General features: G+C 36.8%; 1 protein-coding gene across 3 annotated transcripts in view; it reads left to right on the top strand.

Moving 5' to 3' along the window:
• ATRNL1 (attractin like 1) overlaps positions 1-4,862 on the top strand; it is a 510,466-nt gene extending 505,604 nt beyond the window's left edge. For 2 of the 3 annotated variants that reach the window (XM_062580018.1, XM_062580017.1), the window contains one exon: positions 2,923-4,862. In XM_062580018.1, coding sequence (XP_062436002.1) covers positions 2,923-3,047 — 125 coding nt within the window. In that variant the 3' untranslated portion in view covers positions 3,048-4,862. The remainder of the gene's footprint in view (positions 1-2,922) is intronic. The other variant, XM_062580020.1, reaches the window with a different exon arrangement.
• The last annotated feature ends 16,712 nt before the right edge of the window (positions 4,863-21,574 follow it).

Raw genomic sequence — 21,574 nt, 5'->3', positions numbered from 1 at the left:
TAAAATATATAGTACTGCCTGTTTTTACAGAGACTGGGAGGAGAGCATCTCAAAATGAATGACTTTTTCAGATGCTTTTGTTCAAATGCAGAGTTAAAGTGCTGTTTGTATATAAATCGGGAATGCGCTTTTCAAGGCAATCTCATTTCACGTGCTATATTTTATTCCTGTACTTATTAATTGCTTTGCATAATTGTAAAAAAAAAAAAAAAAAAAAAAAAAAAAATTCACACACCAGTAATTTTATGATTAGGCAGTTACTTCCTGAAAATAAACTATTACCATTTAACTTCCATTAGGAAAGACAATAGTTCTGCTAAAGATAACCACATTCATATTGGTTTCTCTAGTGTTCTCATTGTGGAAAGCAATTATCTCTTACAAAAATATACTTTCCACATATGTATTTGACTGGGCTCACTTCTTAATGATCTTTCCATACCTATTTATAAAATAAGGTAGAGATTGTTTTAGCTGCACAGAACTAGGTCAGGTTGTTTCTATAACATTTAAAAGAAAAGCAAACTAGACTTAAATAGGTCTGGTTCTGCAGCTAGGCTTGAATATCCAGACTGTTAGAGGTGACCCATTGATTCTCCATGTGGGAAGCATACTGACTGAACTTTTCCTTATGGCCACCTTACTCGAGAGTCAGAAGCAACCAAAGATCCTGGACTGGTTCGGCAAGTAAGAGTTCAAATAGAGGATATTTAAATGGCAGCATTCAGGGAAGGCAGGTAAATTAAATAAGCAATGGTAACAGATACTGAGTGCTATGGGATTTACAATTCCAGCTTTAATGACTATAAATACATTAAGATTTGTTGTTTAGTAATGAAACTATAAAATAAAGGTAAAGTCCTTTTTTTAATGAATATTTAAACCACAGCATTTTTATCAAATCTTCTGTTTTTTGATGCAAATCCTGCTTGCCTGCAGTGTTTGTGTATCAGCTTGACTTGGTAAATGAAATTCCTTTAGACCGCCACTCTGAAATAATGAATTGTTCCCCTCATTAATTGTATTGCTTTGATAACAAGGAACTATGCTGGGCTTAGAGAACATAATAAGTGAATTTCATCAGATGATTTGTGTGAAGTTTTGAAAAATGATCTTCTAGAGTGACCCAATTTTAATGGAACTCTAACAGCATGCCAGCATGTCCCAGTATGCAGCATTAAAGTTGAAGGAAAAAGTTTTTCCTTTTTGTTAATTGTTATGTAAAATGGGGTTAGTATTGTGCATCCAAGCATTTTTGAAAAAAACTTACAAAATAAAATTGGAAAACCTCTTTTTCTTATAATATATATTCCATTTAGTATACTTCCTAAGCCTAGCTGTTAAAGAATCAAATGTAAGCTAGCATCCAAATGTTGTTTAAGTTTTATCCTTGGATTCACTACTACAAGATATTGCTGATATTTTAAAGATGCCTCAGAGATATCTTTTAATTTCATTTATTAAAGTCCAGTTTAAGGAATCACTAGCTAACATCAGGAAATATATATGTATATGTGAGAAAAAATACTTAATTAATTAAAAAGACTTAATTAATGTTGGTTCTTACATATCCTGAAATGCAGCACTGATAATTGTACTTAATATTTTATAGTATAGTGCTGTGCATTTTCAAAGAGCTCTATGTTCAAATTCTTGCAACATTTTTGCAAAGTAGGAAAAATAAAGTTACAGTTTGCATTAGCACAGAATTTCCAAGATAATGGAAACCTGGACCATTTCAGACAATATATCGTATGTTCAAGGAGAAACCTTTAGAAACACATGTAACTGAAAAATATTTTTTGCAAAGCTTGTGGTAGATAAGTGTTGCAATGAGGGGATGCATGAAAAATAGGTGTTGCCTAATTTGGATTCTGTACTGGAGAAAGTGCATGACTTGGAATATACACTGTCAAACATAGTGAAACATATTTTAAAAGGTTTCATTGTGGAGTAACATTGTTATTGGTGAGAGACTAAGATATTTGGGCTATATGGAGAACCAGTACCATCTTTGCCTACACTATGGTGATATGGAGACATGCTTTTGCAGATAAGGCTCTTGTGGTTTTCTTGCAGCCATGATGGAGTAGAACATTTGGATGATGTGAATAGTCCTAATCTGCTTCTTTACAATATCACCTGTGTGAGCTTAAAGATTATTCCAAAGGATTATCATGAGTTAAGCATACTGTCAATCACAACATTTCAATTGAGAAGTCAATAATTTCTAGCAAATGTGCTGTAACAAGCAAATGGAAGAGTAAGTTCTTAAACTGCTCATTTCTTATGCATGTCTATCCACACTCTGTGTAATATTCTGTTCAGATTATAAAAGGTCATGCAATATCAACAACTTGGAACAACTGGAACTTGGAAAAGAGTTTTGGTGAGTTGTCAATGTTTAGAGTTTATACAGGCCGATACCAGCACTTTTCACTCTCTGTTTCAAGTCCACACATTCTGGAGTATTTGTGTATCTTTTTATTTGTGGTAAATACTAATACTTGCACATTCTGAAGTTAGGACAGCACATACGTTGCAAAGAGAAGTATTCAAGGCTATAACTTTGTCTTAACTGTGGTGTCTGTATATCACAGATAGCTCCTACTCCACATAGCCAAGAAAACTGATAAAGAGAGATAAAGCTAAGGTCACACAGCTGATCAATAAAAGATTGAAATGGAACTGAATTCTGATTCCCAGTCTATTGTCTTAATTGTACTTTTTTCTTCCTCCATTTCTTTGCTGTTATCAAGTAGAATTTTAGAAAGTGAGAATTTGACATCTAGCTCAGAAAGAAAGTTGATGATTTCTGGGAAGGTATAAAAACTGGATGTGAAAGGAACCATCACACTGCTGTGGAAATTTTCTCAGAAAAACTAGGCATTAAATATTGTTTTTCCTTTATTTATCTTACAGGTCTTGCAATTGCAAGTGCACTGATAGACATTTCACAACAGAAGCCTGCGGACTGTAAAGATAAGAATTCAGGAGTCAGAAATCGAAAACATCACCTTTCAACACGTCAAGGAACTTGTGTCTGAGATCCAAAAACTGCAAATGTATATTCTGTAATGTTTTCTTTTTAAATGGCTTCCATTGAAAGCTATACTACAGCCTCAGTTTTTGTGGAGGCAAACCTATGAATGAACGTATGAGGTAATGTTGTCTGTTATAATCTCGCTAGCAGCCTACTATACCCCAAAGCAGAACAAACTTGTGGTAGGTATGAGTATATTTAATGAGCTTTAATAAAAACAGTGGATTCTGATATCAGCAAAATATGAAATAAAATACCTAGTGTCCTTAATCCTGAACATATCAAAGCAGGGAAAATCCTTGAATACAACTAGGAAAAACTGTACATTGTTTTGTAAAGTAGAAGGAAATTGTATAACTAAAAATAAAGCAAATTCCAGAAAAATACAGGACATTTTTGTATAGCTTAATGTAATAATGAGACTTGTACAGTTCTTTCCTTATAATCAACATTAAGATGTATTTCTAGTAAGCAGGAACTAAAGAGGATCATTTGGATTTAGGTGTTCTTTTATCATTTCCTCAAATAGTTAGGCAGCTTTTGAAATCAGTAGGTAGGTACAGCTGAGAATACCACACATAGTATTTAAATGATCATTTTATATAAAAGCTTGATTTGAGCATTTCATGTTCTTTTTTATGTTGCAGAAGTCTAAGAAATATAATCTGGGCTACAGCAGAATGATGGGTGGGCTTTCATGTTTCTATTCATAAGATTTTTTTTTTTTTAATTCTGAATGAGATATTTTACAAAGTGCATGTCAGTCTTTTATGCCAGCTAACTCATTATCAGAATTGATTGAGCATGGAAAAGCCTCTTTGGCAATCAAGTTTGCTGTTTTTTCCAAAGCTGTCTCCAAGACTACAAGTCTAAGGAGAGTTTAACTTACTTAAATTCAATATTGAAATTTTCTAATATCTGAAAATTGTCTGGACCTCTAAGTAGAAGAAATGAACCTAATCAGCACTTTGACCTTTATTTAATAATAAGGTATGGTTTTCTGATTTTTTTTTTCTCCTATCTGCAGAATTTCATCTCATCCTCACTTTTGTATCAGTTAAAGAATTATCCTGCATATCAAAAATGAAATAAATAAGTATTAAAAATCCAAGTTGTTTCCAGCAGTGGTTCTCAAATCTGACATCCATTATTGGACCTCAGCAACAAAAAGCAGATGAAAGAGTTTCCTTTCTATTCAATATTAGTCTTACAAGCTTTTGGGGGCTTGATCACCACAACAGAAAATCTAACCAACAGCTTTAATGACCCTCAGTCTTTTTCTTTACTCACAGTTCATGAATATGTGAAACATCAAGAGAATTCTAAGGGTAGGTAGCAGACATGTCATGTTCTAATTTATGCATTACACATTGATGGCAGTACAATATGAAACCAGGAGTTTTATAAGATCTTGTTGAAAGTGTAGTTTCTCAGCTCCAAATTTGCCACTATACTCATGCAGGAGAGTGATACAGATGTATAAATGCCTCATGTAATGACAGACTTTTGGTAAATATGAAAGATATAAAAAGATAATTGATGTTTACTACTATATCTGTATTTTTCATTTGCTTTTTATTTCAAGAAGATGATGACATTTTACTGTTTATAGTTGACAACATAGTTACTTGCATGCCATGGTGGTGCAGTAGCCGTAATAAAGCCCTGTTGTGAGTTGTGTTTATTTCATAATACCATTCATACATAGAAGTATTCTGCTTAATTTGGATGAGGACTAAATGTAAAAAATGACTATAAAAAGGAACGATTGTACAGTATGTAGTTATATCTTATACAGAAATATTAGGTTGCATCTAACCATGACTGCTGTATTGTTTGATAAATTATGCATTTATGAACTATGATATAATTATTTCTTATGGCATGGTTGTTTCAGTATTTTCATATCTTAAAATAAGATTATTATCCTAAAATAATGCCATCACAATCTAGTAACTTTTCTTGACTATTCTGACCTCAATCTCTTATATCTTAAAACTTAAATAATTCTTTTTTAAAGCTTCTGTCGGGAACTTTTAATCAGTGCTGCTTTGTATATTGGAAAAATGGTCTTCTGTCAGTTTTAATGTTGATCTGCTAAAATGAAAGTAAACCAGTAGAACTGGTTTATATGGTGAACATACTTAAGAAAAGGAAGGAATCACTTGTCTGGAATATTTTCCAAACTCTGTGTTATCCTCAACCTAAACATTTTGCATAAGAGATATACAGTGTGTGTTTGGCAAATGTACCAGAGACCTCTGTACACAGACAGGCCATGTATTCCTGTAAAGCAGTTATTTTGACTGTACTTACCTCAAAAAAGGATGTATGCACCTGTATCTCAACTGGAGTTTGACATGACTTGAAAAGCAAATCTAACTGTTAAAGGGATTAAAATATCTTATTGCAGCACTTGAGATGGGCAAATAGCTATTAGCCATTTTATTATGTTAAAAATTAAAAATGTTACAAGAAAAGCATGCTTGTCATGGGAGCATTCAGCGTTTTCATTCACTCTAACAATGTTTTTTCCTCATGTATCTTTCTTCTCCTGGGATCCCTGATTGCATGAAAATTATTAAAGACATAGAAAAATAAAATAAACAAAGAAAAATATTTATATAATCATCATGATTAAATACTAGAAGTTTGCCAACACTTCTCAAAATGAAGTTTCAGAGTAACTGTTTCTTCTTTTTATTTTAAAGGTGCAAAAATAGTGTAATATATCTAATAGCTACATCCTGTCAGTTGTTGGCAAATGCTAACTCTTTAATAATGACCACTGTAAATCAGATGAGAGGTTTTATCAACTGTCGCATTATGATCACTTCATGAGAAAGCCAGTTTTGTTAAACCTTGTTCTCCAAGTTTAATTTTTGAACTTTTTCTTAGAGTCAGAAAATGTTGAATGGTCTGTGTTAGCCCTAGTGTGATTTATGTTGGATGAAAAATAAACTTAAATGCTGTTCTGGAAAGTCACCCCCTAGTGAAATTTTAGTTGTCAGGATTATACCCCCACCCGCTCAGTGTACTGATTCTGCAGAGGGAAACTTAGCAGCTCTGAATTACTATTCAAAATATAAGACAGAACATCCATGATAGCATGGATCCACCAGTCTCTCAGTTCCTTTCTTAACATGTATACTTATATAAAGCCCTGGAACTACTAAAATATAATTTGAGCACATAAATTACATCTAAAACCTAAAGTCCAATTCTAGAAATTTTAAGACATGAAGATACCATTAACTAGGAACATTCAGATTTACCTGATTTTAAAATTTTCCTAGCTAATTGCTGTCTTTATAAGTTGAATGCCCTCCCATCCTCACAAATAAGAAACATTTGGCGAAGTTCACTTCTGGACATTGAGTTTTTATGTGTAAAATCCTCAGCAATAATTATTTTCTAAATAATCTAACATACAGAGCTGGAATCCTGATGGTAAGAATTTCAGTTTGGGATCACTTTAACGGATAGTCACTCCTCATGCATAGAAACTCTGACAGTGTTAATCCAAATTACAAAATCATTATGTAGCTAATATCATTTCCAGTTTTTTAAAAAAGCTTCTGAAAGGTTTCTTGACAATAAAGGAAGTCTCTGTTAAAGGTATTTAGCACTCCTTCTCTTTCTGTTGTGCAGAGTTGTCCTATCCAGGTCGCTTGACATCATTACTGCAAAAAAATTATATAAATTAACTTTAGTTTTTCAGCCTGTAGGATGCAACATTTCCTGAAAAAGCTATAATTAACCAAAGCTTATTTGAGCTCATCTTTACAGTAAGGTACAGAATACCTAAGGAAATTTACATGTTTGGAATAATCCTGATTCCACAGACCCCAGCAGCAAAATTCCCACTGCTTACAGCTGGCCAAGATGTCCCATATTGTTTTCAGCTGTATTTGCTTAAATATTAACTAACCAGAACAAGGTTGTCAAAAGCAGACCTTGTAGAACCTGTGCTTGTATAATTCAGAGCCATATATTGTTTTTAATCCTCCATTTCATTTCCAAAATGTATCCTTATATATCTATGTTATATGGCCAAATAGCTACAAACATTTATGAAGTAAAAATCAATATGTGAACAAAATCAGGATTTACTTGAAATTTTAGCAACACACCTGAGATTTACTGTCCTTCAAGCTGCATGGTGGTCTTGACCTCAGGCTAAGTTGTGTTTGGGTTAAAAAAAATCTCTTTGCACCACTTCAGTTGTGTTCAAAACTTGCTTCTTTCTCAAGTAAGAAAGCAAATATGGAAATTATGAACAAATAGAAAAATCTCTGTGAGGAATCTCAGATATTATTCTGATTTAGATCAGCTGTGAAACCAACTACGTAACACCATTTATATATATATAGTGTGTGTGTATATACGTGTGTGTGTGTGTATTAAAAAAAAATGTGCTTCCTATAGGGTCTAAAGAGATTTTTCTTCTCTTCCATATGAGATTCTCACAAATTGCCGTGGATTGTATAAAGAATTTAATTGAATCAGTGACAATGTGTGTGTGTGTCAGTGGTTAATTCTACAGAGATAAAGCCTCAAATGCCTTTATCCTTATCAGTGATGATATAGAATGATATCTTGTTTGAAATGCTGTATAGATAATACTGTTTAGGGGATTTATCAGTTTGCTATCAGTATCTTCAGCATGACCAAGACTGCGTAAGACCAGAGTACATAAGGTAATGTACATACCTTTATTTTTTAGTATATTTTCCCGTAACATTTTTTAAGTGCTAAATTAAGGCCTGACCTAATAATAAGGAAAGCTTATATGAATTTGGGGTTTGAGGGAACTGTTACTCTTTAGTAACTGTTTACCTTTCTGTCTTGGATGTTATCATCAAAAAATGCTTAGCTATGCCCTTTTCCGATTTTCAAATGCTTTTTTTCCAATAGACTTTTTATCGGACAATAGCAAGAAAAGAAGGACGTGGAGAGAGTCAGAAATGCTTTGTTTTCGTTGGTTCATTAATTTGAATAGAGGGTTGAAATTGATGTGACAGGTATTGGGTCTCTTCTAACACCTTCCTATACCTAGAAGATACTTTAACCATCTTACTCCACTGAAGGTCTGAGGGGTTTTTTTGTTTGTTTGTTTGTTTTTTTGCATTATTTTCCAGGTCAACATTTGTCAAAGATCATTGTTCTGATGTGATTTTTCACTGGTTAATGTGAAAAACAACCCCCTTTTTTTTTTTTTTTTTATGTGAAGTTCTAAAGCTCTTAACATATTCAATTATGGAATATGAATAAAAAGTAAATATATTTATGAAAGATAATTTTAAGGATAATTACTCTGGATGTTTCCTATGACAACTCTACCCTAATAATCTGTGTCCTAAAAGTTTCCTCTCACAAATCAAATCTATTTTTATTTTTGTAAGCCACCATTTTGTGTCTAATAGCACAAAAAAACACGTGAGGTATAAAGTTTTTCTAAATGTATTAATGTAGACAATTTTGATCTGCTACTAGATAGTTGGTTGGAATTTAGCAAATCATTTTCCTGCTTTAAGTTTCCAAACTGAATACTTGGGAGTGATAAAATTAACTTTCCTAATGACACAGGAATATTGAAGATTGGTTACTTAATTAATATTTAAAGAGTACTCAGAGCTCTTTAACAAACTACAAATAGTCACTTTATGAATGCTAAGTATATTTTAGTTACTCAGTTATTTAGTTTCAGTATCTTTTAGTGCTAAATGTTTCAGTTTTCTGTACCACAACTTGATGAATAATTAAAAAAAGGAAACATTTGCTGACAAGTATTAAATGGTTCTTACTCCACAGCTCTTCAACAATAGAGATCTTTTACTGCCACATACTTTGCTCTCAATTTCTGCTGTCAAGGTCATCATTTGCCCATTGCTGATGAATCATATAAGAGGTACATGCATAAGCTATTCAACTTACTAATATCCTCGGTTAATCAGATTTGCCAGATGTCTGCCTTTTACCTTATTTGTTCGTTTGCCTCTCTCAAGTGTCCAGGCTTTATACAATGTTTTCTGCTTCATTCACAATTGCTCGGTCCATAGATTCTTCAGTGTACTCCGCTGTTTTCATGGTAATTGTAGTCTGAAAAAGTCAGTAATTGTTCCCCTTTAATCATGTTGAATAATACTAGGGATGATACATTTCTATGCCTTAATCCTGCCTATGTCTTAAACGGGCTAGATTTTACTCCTGATTTGTCCTCTATCGTCTTCTTCATTGCCAACAGCAAACATACCTTTCTAATAATATGAGGTTTTAAATCCTTCCAGTATGTCAAATGCTATGATATATCATCATAAACTTTTTAAAAGCCTATAAATCTGTGTATGCATTCTGATTATATTCTTTTTTAACAAATATCTCATTAAAATATTTAATATTTGGTTGATCTCCTTTTTTCAAGAATACCCACTGGTTTTACAGGATTGTCCCTGTTTTAGATGTATTTTATTTTAAAAAGTAAAACTTTCTGAGAGCTTAGAATTTAAAAAAAAGAGAGGCACTACACTAGCTTTTACATTCCATTTATTGAAAACTGCATTCTATTGCTGTGCAACTTTTTCAAATCGCTGAAATCAACAAAATTACTCTGTACAGGCTTTGACTTATCTCCTCCTGCTTTTAGTAATTTAATGGGCACCCTGTCAACACCTGGTGCTTAGCTCTTCCAAGGCTTTTAATTGCCTCTTGGATCTCATCGGAATTGAGTTCCACAAACAGCTCAGCTGCATGAAAAATGACCATTTGCTGTTCACCTTTATTGGTTTTATCATTAAGCAGCTCATTAAAGTACTCCCGTCCATTCCTCTATAATTTCATTCTTTGTAAATAAGAGATTTCAATTTTCATTGTTTATCAGATTTGAAAGAAATTGATATCCTTTCCTCCAGACACAGATTCTTCCTTGAATACTCTCAGATGTCAGCATTCCTGTTCTGCTCTGTCCTCTTCACCAGGCCGTTCAAATTTTGGCTTAATCTCTTTTGATTCAATATCATGAAACTGATCCAGGTTCAGAAGACATTCAGTCCTTTTTGGATGTTGATTCTGATCACTTTCCAACTACTTTCACCAGGCCATGTCATAGTCTTTGTTCTTGGAATTTTTCTGCTAGTTTCTTGAGCATGTTCATACTATATTTTTGATTATCTTACATTTCTTATCAGTATCATATGTTCATTTCATATACAAATATTGCAAAGCTTCAAAACTGTTTTTAACTGCTCCTCAGTGATTCCCTTATAATTTTTATCTGTAGCACATATGTTTAATTTGACACTTTGCTCAGACAAGACTGTCTCCTACTATAACCTTTTAAAGTTTTTATACCCACCAAGTTGTTCCCATTCCCCATGCTGCATTTTGAGTTCCTGTGGGTTATATGTGGATTATATGTACTCGTAATGTTTCACATTCTCAGTTTACATCCTTTTCTTACCTCAACAGTTTTACCCAGATGACCATTTCTGCTTTTCCAATACTAATTTAAATGTTTCCTAAACATTTGTACTCCTAGGAGAAGAAAAGACCTTCAAATCCAAGTGTTAATACCTCAATTTGGCAGCATGTCTTTAACCTGCTCAGGTTGTTACTGTCAGCAGAGCTTTCAGAGTCACAAGTGCACCCAGGATGAGCTACTATGCCAAGATCTAGAGAAACCTAGCTAGAGCAGGTATGCAAAATCATTACCAAACTTCTGTAGTACTGTAGGACTAGGGGTTGTTTTATTTGGCTTTTGGGGGGCATTGGTGGTTTTTTTGAGAAATTGAAGTATTTTAAGTAAATTTCTGCTATGGACACATGAACCATATTGTTGTATAGGTGTTCTCATTTACTTGAATACAATTTTATACAGTCTGCTTTCTGCTGTGCCTCTGCAGGTCCCATCAAAGGAGTGCCTACTAACTTGATAGTCCAAAATTCTCTTCACTACTGAGCCACTGGTATTACTAATGTTGTACTAGATATAAATTATTTTGTTTTACAAATTAATTCAATTTTTCAAAATGGAGCCTTTAAAATTGCAAGGCTCAAAGGTGGCTCAAAAGTGAAGCATACAGAATTTGTGCTTTACCTTGTCTTTGCTCAAACTTCTCTGTTGCAGCAGACTCCCTTTGTTATAATAATTGCCAAGCTGAAAGGAGTACTTTAAAGCTTTGTTGGCTTCTGCCAGCTTTGCAAAATCTTGATTTGATGGCAGAAAACATAGAAGTGCAAAGAATTAGTTATTTGTGTTTCTGTGACAGTGCAATGTGCAAGTAGTAGTTTTTCTGTCTGGAAGGATCAACCTGTTTGATTTGCAGTTTCTGTTTAAAATTGAAGGCTAACAGGAAGGCCATCAGTAGCTGTACTCATACAGATTATGATTTCAACAGCAAAGATCACACCACTATGCTCTTAAGTAAAACATAAAGCTCTAAACAACCAGACTTTTTACTTTCTGAATCCTCACTTGATTGTAACAAGTATAATGTACAGGTGAAGTTATATTTTAGAGTACTGGAGACAAAATAAATGCTAACACACATTTGCCAAGGCAGTACATTTGTGCTCACAATATATATGTACCTCTCAGGGCTTCTCTGACTTTTTCCCCTCTTCAGGTGTACAAAGACTGTAGATAAAAGGGAATTTCACTTTATGAACGGGTGAAGTAGAGGAAGAGATTTGTAGATCTGAGTGGATTCCAGTGAAGATACAAACATCTAAATTAGTTCCTGTAGAATATTAGATTCTAACTTAATCTTATACCTTTTGCAAGCTGGCTTCCAAACAGAGTAGCATCTACCTAGAAAATATAATCATCTCTTATTGACCCAATTCCCATTCTACCAGAATGAGTCTCTCTGGATTTTGTCAGAAAGGACCAAACGCAACTTGGGCTGAATTCAGACATGTATATTCAATACATGATGCTGAAAACCCTACTCTGCTGTTTCAGGCAACGCAAATTATGGCTCTCTATATGGTCCAGTTGCTCAAGGCTTGATGGTGCAGGGCAATTCAGAGTCTAACTTGTATTCAAGAACAAGCTGTTCTGCAGAGTGGGCTAATACAAGTTATCTGCAAACTTAGACTCAGACAAAACGCAGCTTGGCTGCTGCTCAAAAATAAACAAAAAAACCCCCACACACAGCATAGCTGTGCTGTTTCACGCAGGAATGAAATGATGGCTGACCACTTCTGTCTCATCTTTCAGAAAAGTGCCCTGGCTGGGAGCTACATTTTACTTGGGACAGACTCTCCATCTCTCCAGTTGAAGGTAGAAAGATCAAACACAGAACGGAGAGCAGATCTGCATTTCCTCTCCATTTTTCTCTCTAATTCTGAGAAATTGAGTAGTCATGAAGATAGAAAGCCAACATCACTATTAATTTTTTTCTAATCCATCAAATCATCAATTCCTCTCTTGCACAGTGATACAAGCCATGGCAGTCTAGGAGAAGAACTCTGATAAAATTTTTGAAAGCTTCACATATTCAGTTTGGGCTGGAGATTCTTGGCTATGGATTGAAAAAGGATACAACAAAGTGGATTCAGAGTAAGAGGCTGGATTTGCCACTCTTGTCCTTAAGGAGCCAGAGTATAAAAGGCCAGAAAATAATTTTCAGGTCAAGTTCATTAATATACCTAGGATCACCCTATTGAGATATATCAGCAAAACTTCACTGATTACAGAGAATGCTAGCAGTTTGTAGAATCTGGGAGCAAGCGCAAAGATATCCTGTGGTGTGGAAACTTTATTTTTAAAATTTATTACTCTAATGTTTGTCCTTTGTATTCTTTGGAATCATCTTTACAGCTGGAGGTAGCCTCAAGATCATAGGCCCTGGTTCTCATGGGGGACTTCAACCACTCTGACATCTGCTGGAAGGACTACACAGCAAGGCACAAGCAGTCCAGGAGGCTCCTGCAACTCATTGATGGTAACTGCTTGTCACAAATGGTAGAGGAGCCTACGAGGAAGGGTGTCCTGCTGGACCTTGTCCTTACCAACAGAGAGGAACTGGTTAGAGATGTGGAGGTTGGGGGCAGCCTTGGCTGCAGTGATTACGAGATGGTGGAGTTCAGGATCCTGCAGGAGAGAAGTAAGGCAACAAGCAGGGTTGCAACCCTGGACTCCAGGAGAGTGGACTTTGGGCTCTTCAGAGACCTGCTTGGAGGAATCTCATGGGTTAAGGCCCTAGAGGAAGGGGGGTCCGGAAAAGCTGGCTAGTATTCAAACATCACTTCCTCCAAGCTCAAGAGCGGTGCATCCCTATGAGTAAGAAGTGCAGCAAAAGGGGCAGGAGACCTGCCTGGGTGAGCAAGGAGCTCTTGGCCAAATTCAGACAGAAGAAGAAAGTACACAGAACGTGGAGGAGGGGACACGCTACTTGGGAGAATTACAGGAATGCAGTCAGAGTATGTAGAGATGTGGCGAGGAAGGTTAAGGGCCAGCTGGAATTGAGTCTGGCAAGGGATGTCAAGGACAGTAGGAAGGGCTTCTTCAAATACATCATCAGCAAGAGGAGGAGTGGTGAAAGTGTGGGCCCACTACTGAATGAGGCAGGGACCCGGGTGACAAGGGATACAGAGAAGGCAGAATTACTGAATGCCTTCTTTGCTTCAGTCTTCACTGCTAAGGGCAGCCCCCAGGAATCCTGCAGCCTGGACGTGAGGGAGAAAGTCTGGAGAAGGGAAGACTTTCCTTTGGTTGAGGAGGATAGGATTAGAGACCTTTTGGGCAGGCTAGACATCCACAAATCCATGGGCCCGGAGGGGATGCACCCACGGGTACTGAGGGAGCTGGTGGATGTTGTTGCCAGGCCACTCTGCATCATCTTTGAAAGGTCCTGGAGAGGTGCCTGAGGACTGGAAGAAAGCCAATGTCACTCCAGTCTTCAGGAAGGGCAAGAAGGAGGAGCCAGGCAACTCCAGGCCGGTCAGCCTCACCTCCATCCCTGGAAAGGGGATGGAACAGCTCCTTCTGGATGTCATCTCCAGGCATACGGAGGAAAAGGAGGTGATCAGGAGTAGCCAGCATGGATTCACCAAGGGGAAATCCTGCTTAACCAACCTGATCGCCTTCTAGGATGGAATGACTGGCTGGGTAGATGAGGGCAGAGCAGTAGACGTTGTGTACCTTGACTTCAGCAAGGCTTTTGACACTGTCTCCCGTAACATCCTCCTAGATAAGCTCAGGAAGTGTGGGTCAGATGAGTGGACAGTGAGATGGATTGAGAATGGGCTGAAAGGCAGAGCTCAGAGGGTCATCCTCAGTGATGTGGAGTCTAGTTGGAGGCCTGTGGCTAGTGGTGTCCCCCAGGGCTCAGTACTGGGTCCCATCCTGTTCAACTTCTTCATCAGTGACCTGGATGAGGGGACGGAGTGCCTCCTCAGCAGGTATGCTGATGATACCAAGCTGGGAGGAGTGGCTGATTCACCTGAGGGTTGTGCTGCCCTTCAGAGAGACCTGGGCAGGCTGGAGAGCTGGGCAGAGAGGAACCTCATGAGGTTCAACAAGGTCAGGTGCCGAGTCCTGCACCTAGGGAGAAATAGCCCTAGGCACCAGTACACATTGGAGGCTGACCTGCTGGGAAGCAGCTCTGCAGAGAAGGACCTGGGAGTGCTTGTGGATGACAAGTTGACCATGAGCCAGCAATGTGTGCTTGTGGCCAAGAAAGCCAATGGTCTCCTGGGGTGCATTAGGAAGACTGTTGCTAGCAGGTGGAGGGAGGTGATGCTGCCCCTCTGCTCAGCCCTGGGGAGGCCTCATCTCGAGTACTGTGTTCAGTTCTGGGCTCCCCAGTACAAGAGAGACATGGAGCTACTGGAGAGAGCCCAGCGTAGGGCTATGAAGATGCTCAGAGGGCTGGAGCATCTGCCCTATGAGGAACGGCTGCGAGAGCTGGGCCTCTTCAGCCTGGGGAAAAGAAGACTGAGGGGGGATCTCATCAATGTGTACAAGTACCTGAAGGGAGGGTGTCAAGGGGATGGAGACAAACTCTTTTCAGTTGTCCCGTGTGACAGGACAAGAGGCAATGGGCAGAAATTGAAGCACAGGAAGTTCTGCCTGACTGTGAGGGGGAATTTCTTCCCTGTGAGAGTGACGGAGCACTGGAACAGGTTGCCCAGAGAGGTTGTGGAGTCTTCTTCTCTTGAGGTATTCAAGGCCTGCCTCGATGCAGCCCTGTCTACCATGTTCTAGGTGACCCTGCTGAGCAGGGAGGTTGGACTAGATGATCTCCAGAGGTCCCTTCCAACCTTACTGATTCTTTGATTCTTTGATCTTGTTACGTTCAGTGTGTACACTGCATTACCTCATTTCAGGGTTTTGTATGCCAAAGATTACAAGACTACACCTATATAGCATAATGTATCATGGTACACAGGTCTCCAGCTAACTCTGGGTGAGTTAGTTTGGTTGCAAGAAGGGCACAGCTGCATCAACACTCTTCTCTGCCCCTCCTAATATCGCCTGCTTCTCTGCAGAGCCGATTACCTGAGGGAGAGACCAGGATGCTGGCACTGGTAAAAGCAAGCTTGTTCCCAACTAGCTCAGATAGTCCAGCACAGCATTTAATTTTGCTGTCTAGTTTCTAAATGAGGAACACTTCCTACATTGGCCTTAATGCCAAAACAGTGCAAATAATGGTCTCACATCTAGCAGTATATTCAGTGCTATTGAGGGACTTTTTACTGTGGGATTTCTTATATGAGCTGGTGGAGCAATACAAATGTTAAGCTATTCTTATTAGTAAGTTATATTGTGCCCTTGAAAAAGACAGTTATTACTTTTCCTTTAAAGGCTGGCAATAACTGTACTGATCGGTGGAATCTGAGTCATAGCCTGAAAAAATTAACACTTGGAGGAACTGTGTAACAAAGAAGAAGCAACCAAGGAGTAGCAAATATTCCTTGGATTCATTTTGAACCAGATTTTGTGAAATTTTGTTGCCTTTTTGCCTGCTATTTCAAGCTTCAAAGTTATTCTCTGTATGTATGTGTCTGACATACACACAGAGAATGTGTCTGGAGGTTTTTTACTCAGAAGTATTTAAATTTGTATCAATAAAGAACAGCTTTCATTATTTCTCAGTCAATGTTGGCATATGCAAAGGAAATTGAAAGCTGTGATCAACATAATAAACTGAAACATCTATCTCTTCCAGTCAGCCATTTCCTCGTGATTTTTTTCACTTTAGATAAACAATCTACAATGTATTTACTGAGGCTTATACTGATATCCCTCAACGGTATATGCAAGTCTACTTTTATTCCAGCAGACAGAGAATAAGCCCACAGTGCACAGTGCGTGCAAACCCCTTTGAAACCTCAGATTATTTGTTCTCTGACTGTTCTAAGGTAATTAAGGAGCATTGCATGTTTCTCAATTAATGATTCCTCATTCAGCTGGGGATCTTTGATGCTAATTTGTTTTAATCAGGACAGAGGCTGCTAAAAAACTCTAAACAATTCAGTGAAGAGGAACTAGGAATTTTTAATCAAGTGGAAAAGATCTAAATGCTATGAGGGACACATCCATCATAAGTTTTCACTTCTTGTTCATTTAACTTTGTTCTTTCAGGTCTCATAAAACACTGTGTTAATCAATGCAAGAAAGTTTTTTAAGATGAAAAAAAATGCTTTTTGCCCCCCCTCTAGCTTATGTGAACTTTTGTTAAAGAGTGGGGAGGTTGAACAGGAGCTATGCTATTAAAAGCCTTCATCACAGATTTTAGTTACACACTGAAATTGTGAGTTCATATTTTGTCAAAAACAGGAAAGTTGTCAACTACTGTAATCTAAATACTCTGGAGAGTCACTGGAAAACTGGTGTTCTCTGTGGGAGATAGGGTACTCTCTATTTAAATGTTAATTTTTGAATTATTTCAGTATCATTCTATATGTATATGTTGAGCAGAGTACTGTACTGTCAGTATTCTTCTGCATGTGGAATTAGTATTTCACATATTGCAGCCCATACTCCATGAAATCACAGGGTTTGTAAGTACAGCATACATGTTTGATAAAATAATATTTTATTCTTAAGTTCATTCATGTATCACACAGAGGCAAAAACATTTCACAGTTCTGCCTCTCCCAGCTGCTTTATCACAACGGCCTTTGTCTCATCTGTTGTGCAGACAGGACCAATGTCCACCTGCTAATCCTCAGACAGCTGACAGAGTAGGTCTGTGAAGGATACCTAAGTCAAAAATTAGATATTTCTGCATAAGCAGGAATTTGGTACCTGTTGAGATAAAGCCAGTTCTATGTGAGAGCAAATTTTAGGTACTAGACAATCTCCAGATCAGAAGCAGAGGCATTTAGTAGCATTCAGGTCTTTAGCATTAGGAAACAGCTTCAGATTGCAAATTTGCATGTGACCTCTGGCATCTTTCCAAGTACTATGTTTAATACATAAGTTCTCTTTTGGACATATACCTAACTTCTAGTTCTGAATCTGTTCCTGAATAAGTGCTATGTACTGAGCTCTAGACATCTCCAAAACTGTGTAGAGAGCCAAGAAATCTAAGTTGCTTCCTGCCCCCTTGCCCTTCTTTAATTAAGGGCATGAACCATTGTGTTCATTTTATAGTTCAGGAGGCCAAATCAATGGGATAATCCTTCTAATAAATTCCTAATGACCTTTATTAAGGATGAGCTTCATGCCATATATTAGCAGAGAACTCTTACTTTTCCACAGGTTCTTAAAGCAAGCTTAAGTACTGCATAGCTAAAGGAATAAAATAGAATTCTATCTGTTAAATAGTTCCCATACAAGTGGAAGCACAGCTCCATAGGGAAAAAAAGAAAAGAAAGTTTTCCATAGAAGATAGGCTTTTTTCTACTGAAAAGCTGTCCATACACTGTGAAACAGTTCAGATGCTTGAGCTTATGTTAATTAAAAGATCAACATTTTTCTTTCTTCAGTGAGTACCCTGCTCTTTTTGACTTCGAGATAGCTCTCCCATGTGCAAAAAATGAGCTGTAATTATGCCCAGCTCAAGGCAATCTAAGGATCTAAAATATCCTGCCAACCAGTGTGTTCTCAATCTGCCTTGTTAGTTCACAAAATTGTTCATGTGCCTTTGCTACAGTCTCAAACCTGATAATGTCACATCAGTGGGACAGGAAGCATTCTCTGATCTTATCTGAAGTGACACTTGCAATTTCAAGTTCTAGCTTGATGAGATCACATTGTCAGGGCTCCATGTAAGTGTGATCTTTCCTGATTTGCAATTGTATCTGTTTTGAATGATCTTTACACTGTTCAAGCAAAAACATATGATAATGTATTTTGTCAGATGCAAGGGTAATGAAAGGGTGATTTCATGTTTCCACTTTTAGAAAATTCAATTCATGTGACTTAAGTCACTCTGTTTTATTACCAGTTCCACCCCATCTGCCCAATTCTATCTGCACTTGGAAACTCTAGTACCTGCAAATTATGAGCATGTCAAGATAGCACATTCCCTTGATTCAATAGATGAGCCTTATTACCTTTAAACCTCTCAATTCCATGAAGCTCAGGGCTAGAATGTGGTTTGCACATGTTACAGTTGCTAAAACATATATTATGCCCTAAGTAAAAATATTTAACATAGTAAAAGCATGTAAAGTTGAAAAATACTTACACTGTGTTATTGTCAGTAAGAAATCAGTAATGTTTAAAATCAGGAGACTCTGAGGAAGTCACATTTTAACATGTTTTTATGCATGATATTAATTTTCTTCAGAGGTACAGCCTACTGGAAGTAAAGTGCTGTTAGCTGTGCTGGCACAACTCTCTTGAAGCAGTGTTTTCCAAGCGTACATGAGAGCAAGCCTCCAGTATTTCTTATGCGCTAAAGCCTACCATAACCCATAGCCTACTGCTCTTGGGTTTCTTTTTTCTTTTTTTCCCCCACTTCATCAAACAAATTACAAATACTGTGTTTTCTCTTTTACCACATAGATTACTGCACTTGTAAAAGCAAGGAAAAACAGAAGACGGAAGAGATATAGCATAACGCTAACCTATTAAGACTTCAGGAGCTTCTAAAAAAAACAACAGTTGTGTTAAGGAACAAGGACTTTTAGACCTTCAGCTACTGTTTAATACATGTCGTTACAGGTTCCCACATCAGTGTAGGAGAACAAGACTAAAAGCAGGTTTTGATTTCTCTTTTAACAGCGACATGATAGCATGTTTGTCTGCACTATAACATAAAGATCACAGTAACCAGCAGGATAAACCAAAGCTAGTGGATGAGCTTAACCCACTGCATAACCAGAAAGAGAGAAAACATTTTTTTGTCCTTTGAAAGTGCAGAAAATATAAGGTTTGTAACCCTACATAACTTGCAAGATGCAGGTAATAAAAATCTAGAGTATTTGATCTACTTGAATAATGAGACGAGACTTGACTCTTGGTGCTAGAAGGCTGCCAGCCTAAAATTGGAAGAGGTTTTTGGCAAACAGCTTTGAAATCCATACAAAACATTTGATTTTTTTTTTCATCCCAAAAGAGCATTATTCTGAAATAGTCCTGTGTAAACCAGAGGAAACACAGCTTCCAGTTTGTAACAGTTAATCCTATATTGCCATAATAACTGGATACATCCTACTATAAGACTAGCTAAATACACAGTTTTGTTGTGTATCACGTACTGATATATGACCCAGATAAATCACTAAAAATTAAACTTAAAGCATTGTATTGAGGCTGACTAATCCTAGACAAATACTATTTATTTAATAATGAATTCAAACCCAAAATGCATTATATTGTAAGAGATGTGACAGTTCTGCCAAAACCCTACATAACTTGCAAGATGCAGGCTCATGTGAGATTACTGTGTGCCACGCTGACTAAGAAAAAAAAAAAAAAAAAGGACAGAATTAGGTTATTGTGCTGCTACCATATATACTAGGCCCATCCTGAAATGAGAGATGTGCAAACAGAGCATCCCCTCCACAGTTAAAGTGGTCTCCAAGTTCTGCTTGTATTTTGAGGGCAAAGTAGGCAGAAGTCTCTTGCTCTCCATTACATGGGATACTGAAAAGTCTCTACTCAGATTAATACATTTGAAGAAGAAATCTGTTCTGCACTATTTCTAAGGCACTGGTTTTCTTCTAGTTACTCGATGTTTTTTTCCATATATATTCCCACTCTAGCATTCAAGCTTTATGACTGGACAGTCTAAAATGATATTAGATGGCAACAAATCTACTGCCTGCTCAACTAGACTTTTATTGTTTAAACAGCTTAACAATTTCTCAACCATTCTATAGTATACATACAGCTTATTCCAAAGCCCTTTGTAATTTGATTGAAAGACATATTTAAAGACAGATTTCAAAGATTACTGTGATAAAAACTTTGCATCCTGTGGAAACATTTGCGGTAATATGTTCTTGGTCTACCGCAGTTAACCTTTAGCAATGGACTGGAAGAGAAAGAAAATACAAAATCTCTGCTGGTAAATATTGCAGAAGACATAAAAATTAGTGGAGTGCTAAATAATGATGGGACAGATCATTTCTATATTCTGGATTTAGATCATTTCAGCAGGTGAGCTCATCTGAACCATATGTATTTTAATACAGTCACATGCAAAGTCATTTGCCTGGAAACAAAGAATCCCATTCACACTTACAGAAGAGCAGGAAAGTGTGCTGAAATACAGCGACTCTGATAGGGACTTAGAATTTGTGATAGGTGGTACCTGAAGGTGAACTCCCAGTTCAATGTAATGGCTGAGAGAAAAATATTAGCTTTGAATGAGTAAGCAGTGAATATCAAGTAGGAGGGAGATGAGATCAGGTTATCAGTGAAATGATTGCTGTTGTTTTCTATCCAGATCTTATCCCATTAAGAAAGAATTGAAAAATATAAAAGATTCAGAAAAGAGCAAAAGAATGATTCTGAGCACATGGAAAAAACTTCCAAGAATATGTAATTTAAGGAAATAATTAGTCTACTTAATTTGTATAAAGATAGGTTAACAGATGAACTTGTACCAGTCTTCTTTCTAATTTTGGAGACGTGAATCCATCACTTGACAGTGCAACAGTACTTAGCAGATGGAAGATGGAATTAAACAAATACGGACTTAAAATAAACACACAATGTTTTAAAACTGAGGGTAATTGACTGCCAGAACAATTTACCTAGGATCAGAATGTATTTTCTCATTCTGATTATCTTTTTTGAAAACTATACTTCTGTTTAAACAGAAGTTAATTTAAAATAGATTATCATAACAATCCCTTTACTCATAAAATCCATTAAAGAGACATTACAAATTTCCAAATATGACTCAGAATTAAGATTTTTGTTTGAAGAAGAGAATGTTTATAACATGAAAAGCCTATAGGAATATGTGCTTGATTTATTTTAAATCTCCAAGAGAAGTGTCTTAAAAGAAATAGCAAACCTCCAGTAACAGCTACAGTTGAAATATTATGCATCTGAATTTAAAAGGGAAACTAGCAAATTGGTGACATGAGTTTCTGTTAACTGTCTAAACTTCTCCAAAA

Source organism: Rhea pennata, chromosome 7, assembly GCF_028389875.1.
Source record: "Rhea pennata isolate bPtePen1 chromosome 7, bPtePen1.pri, whole genome shotgun sequence".
In the NCBI taxonomy this organism is placed as follows: Eukaryota; Metazoa; Chordata; class Aves; order Rheiformes; family Rheidae; genus Rhea; species Rhea pennata.
This window is presented reverse-complemented; position numbering and strand designations above follow the sequence as displayed.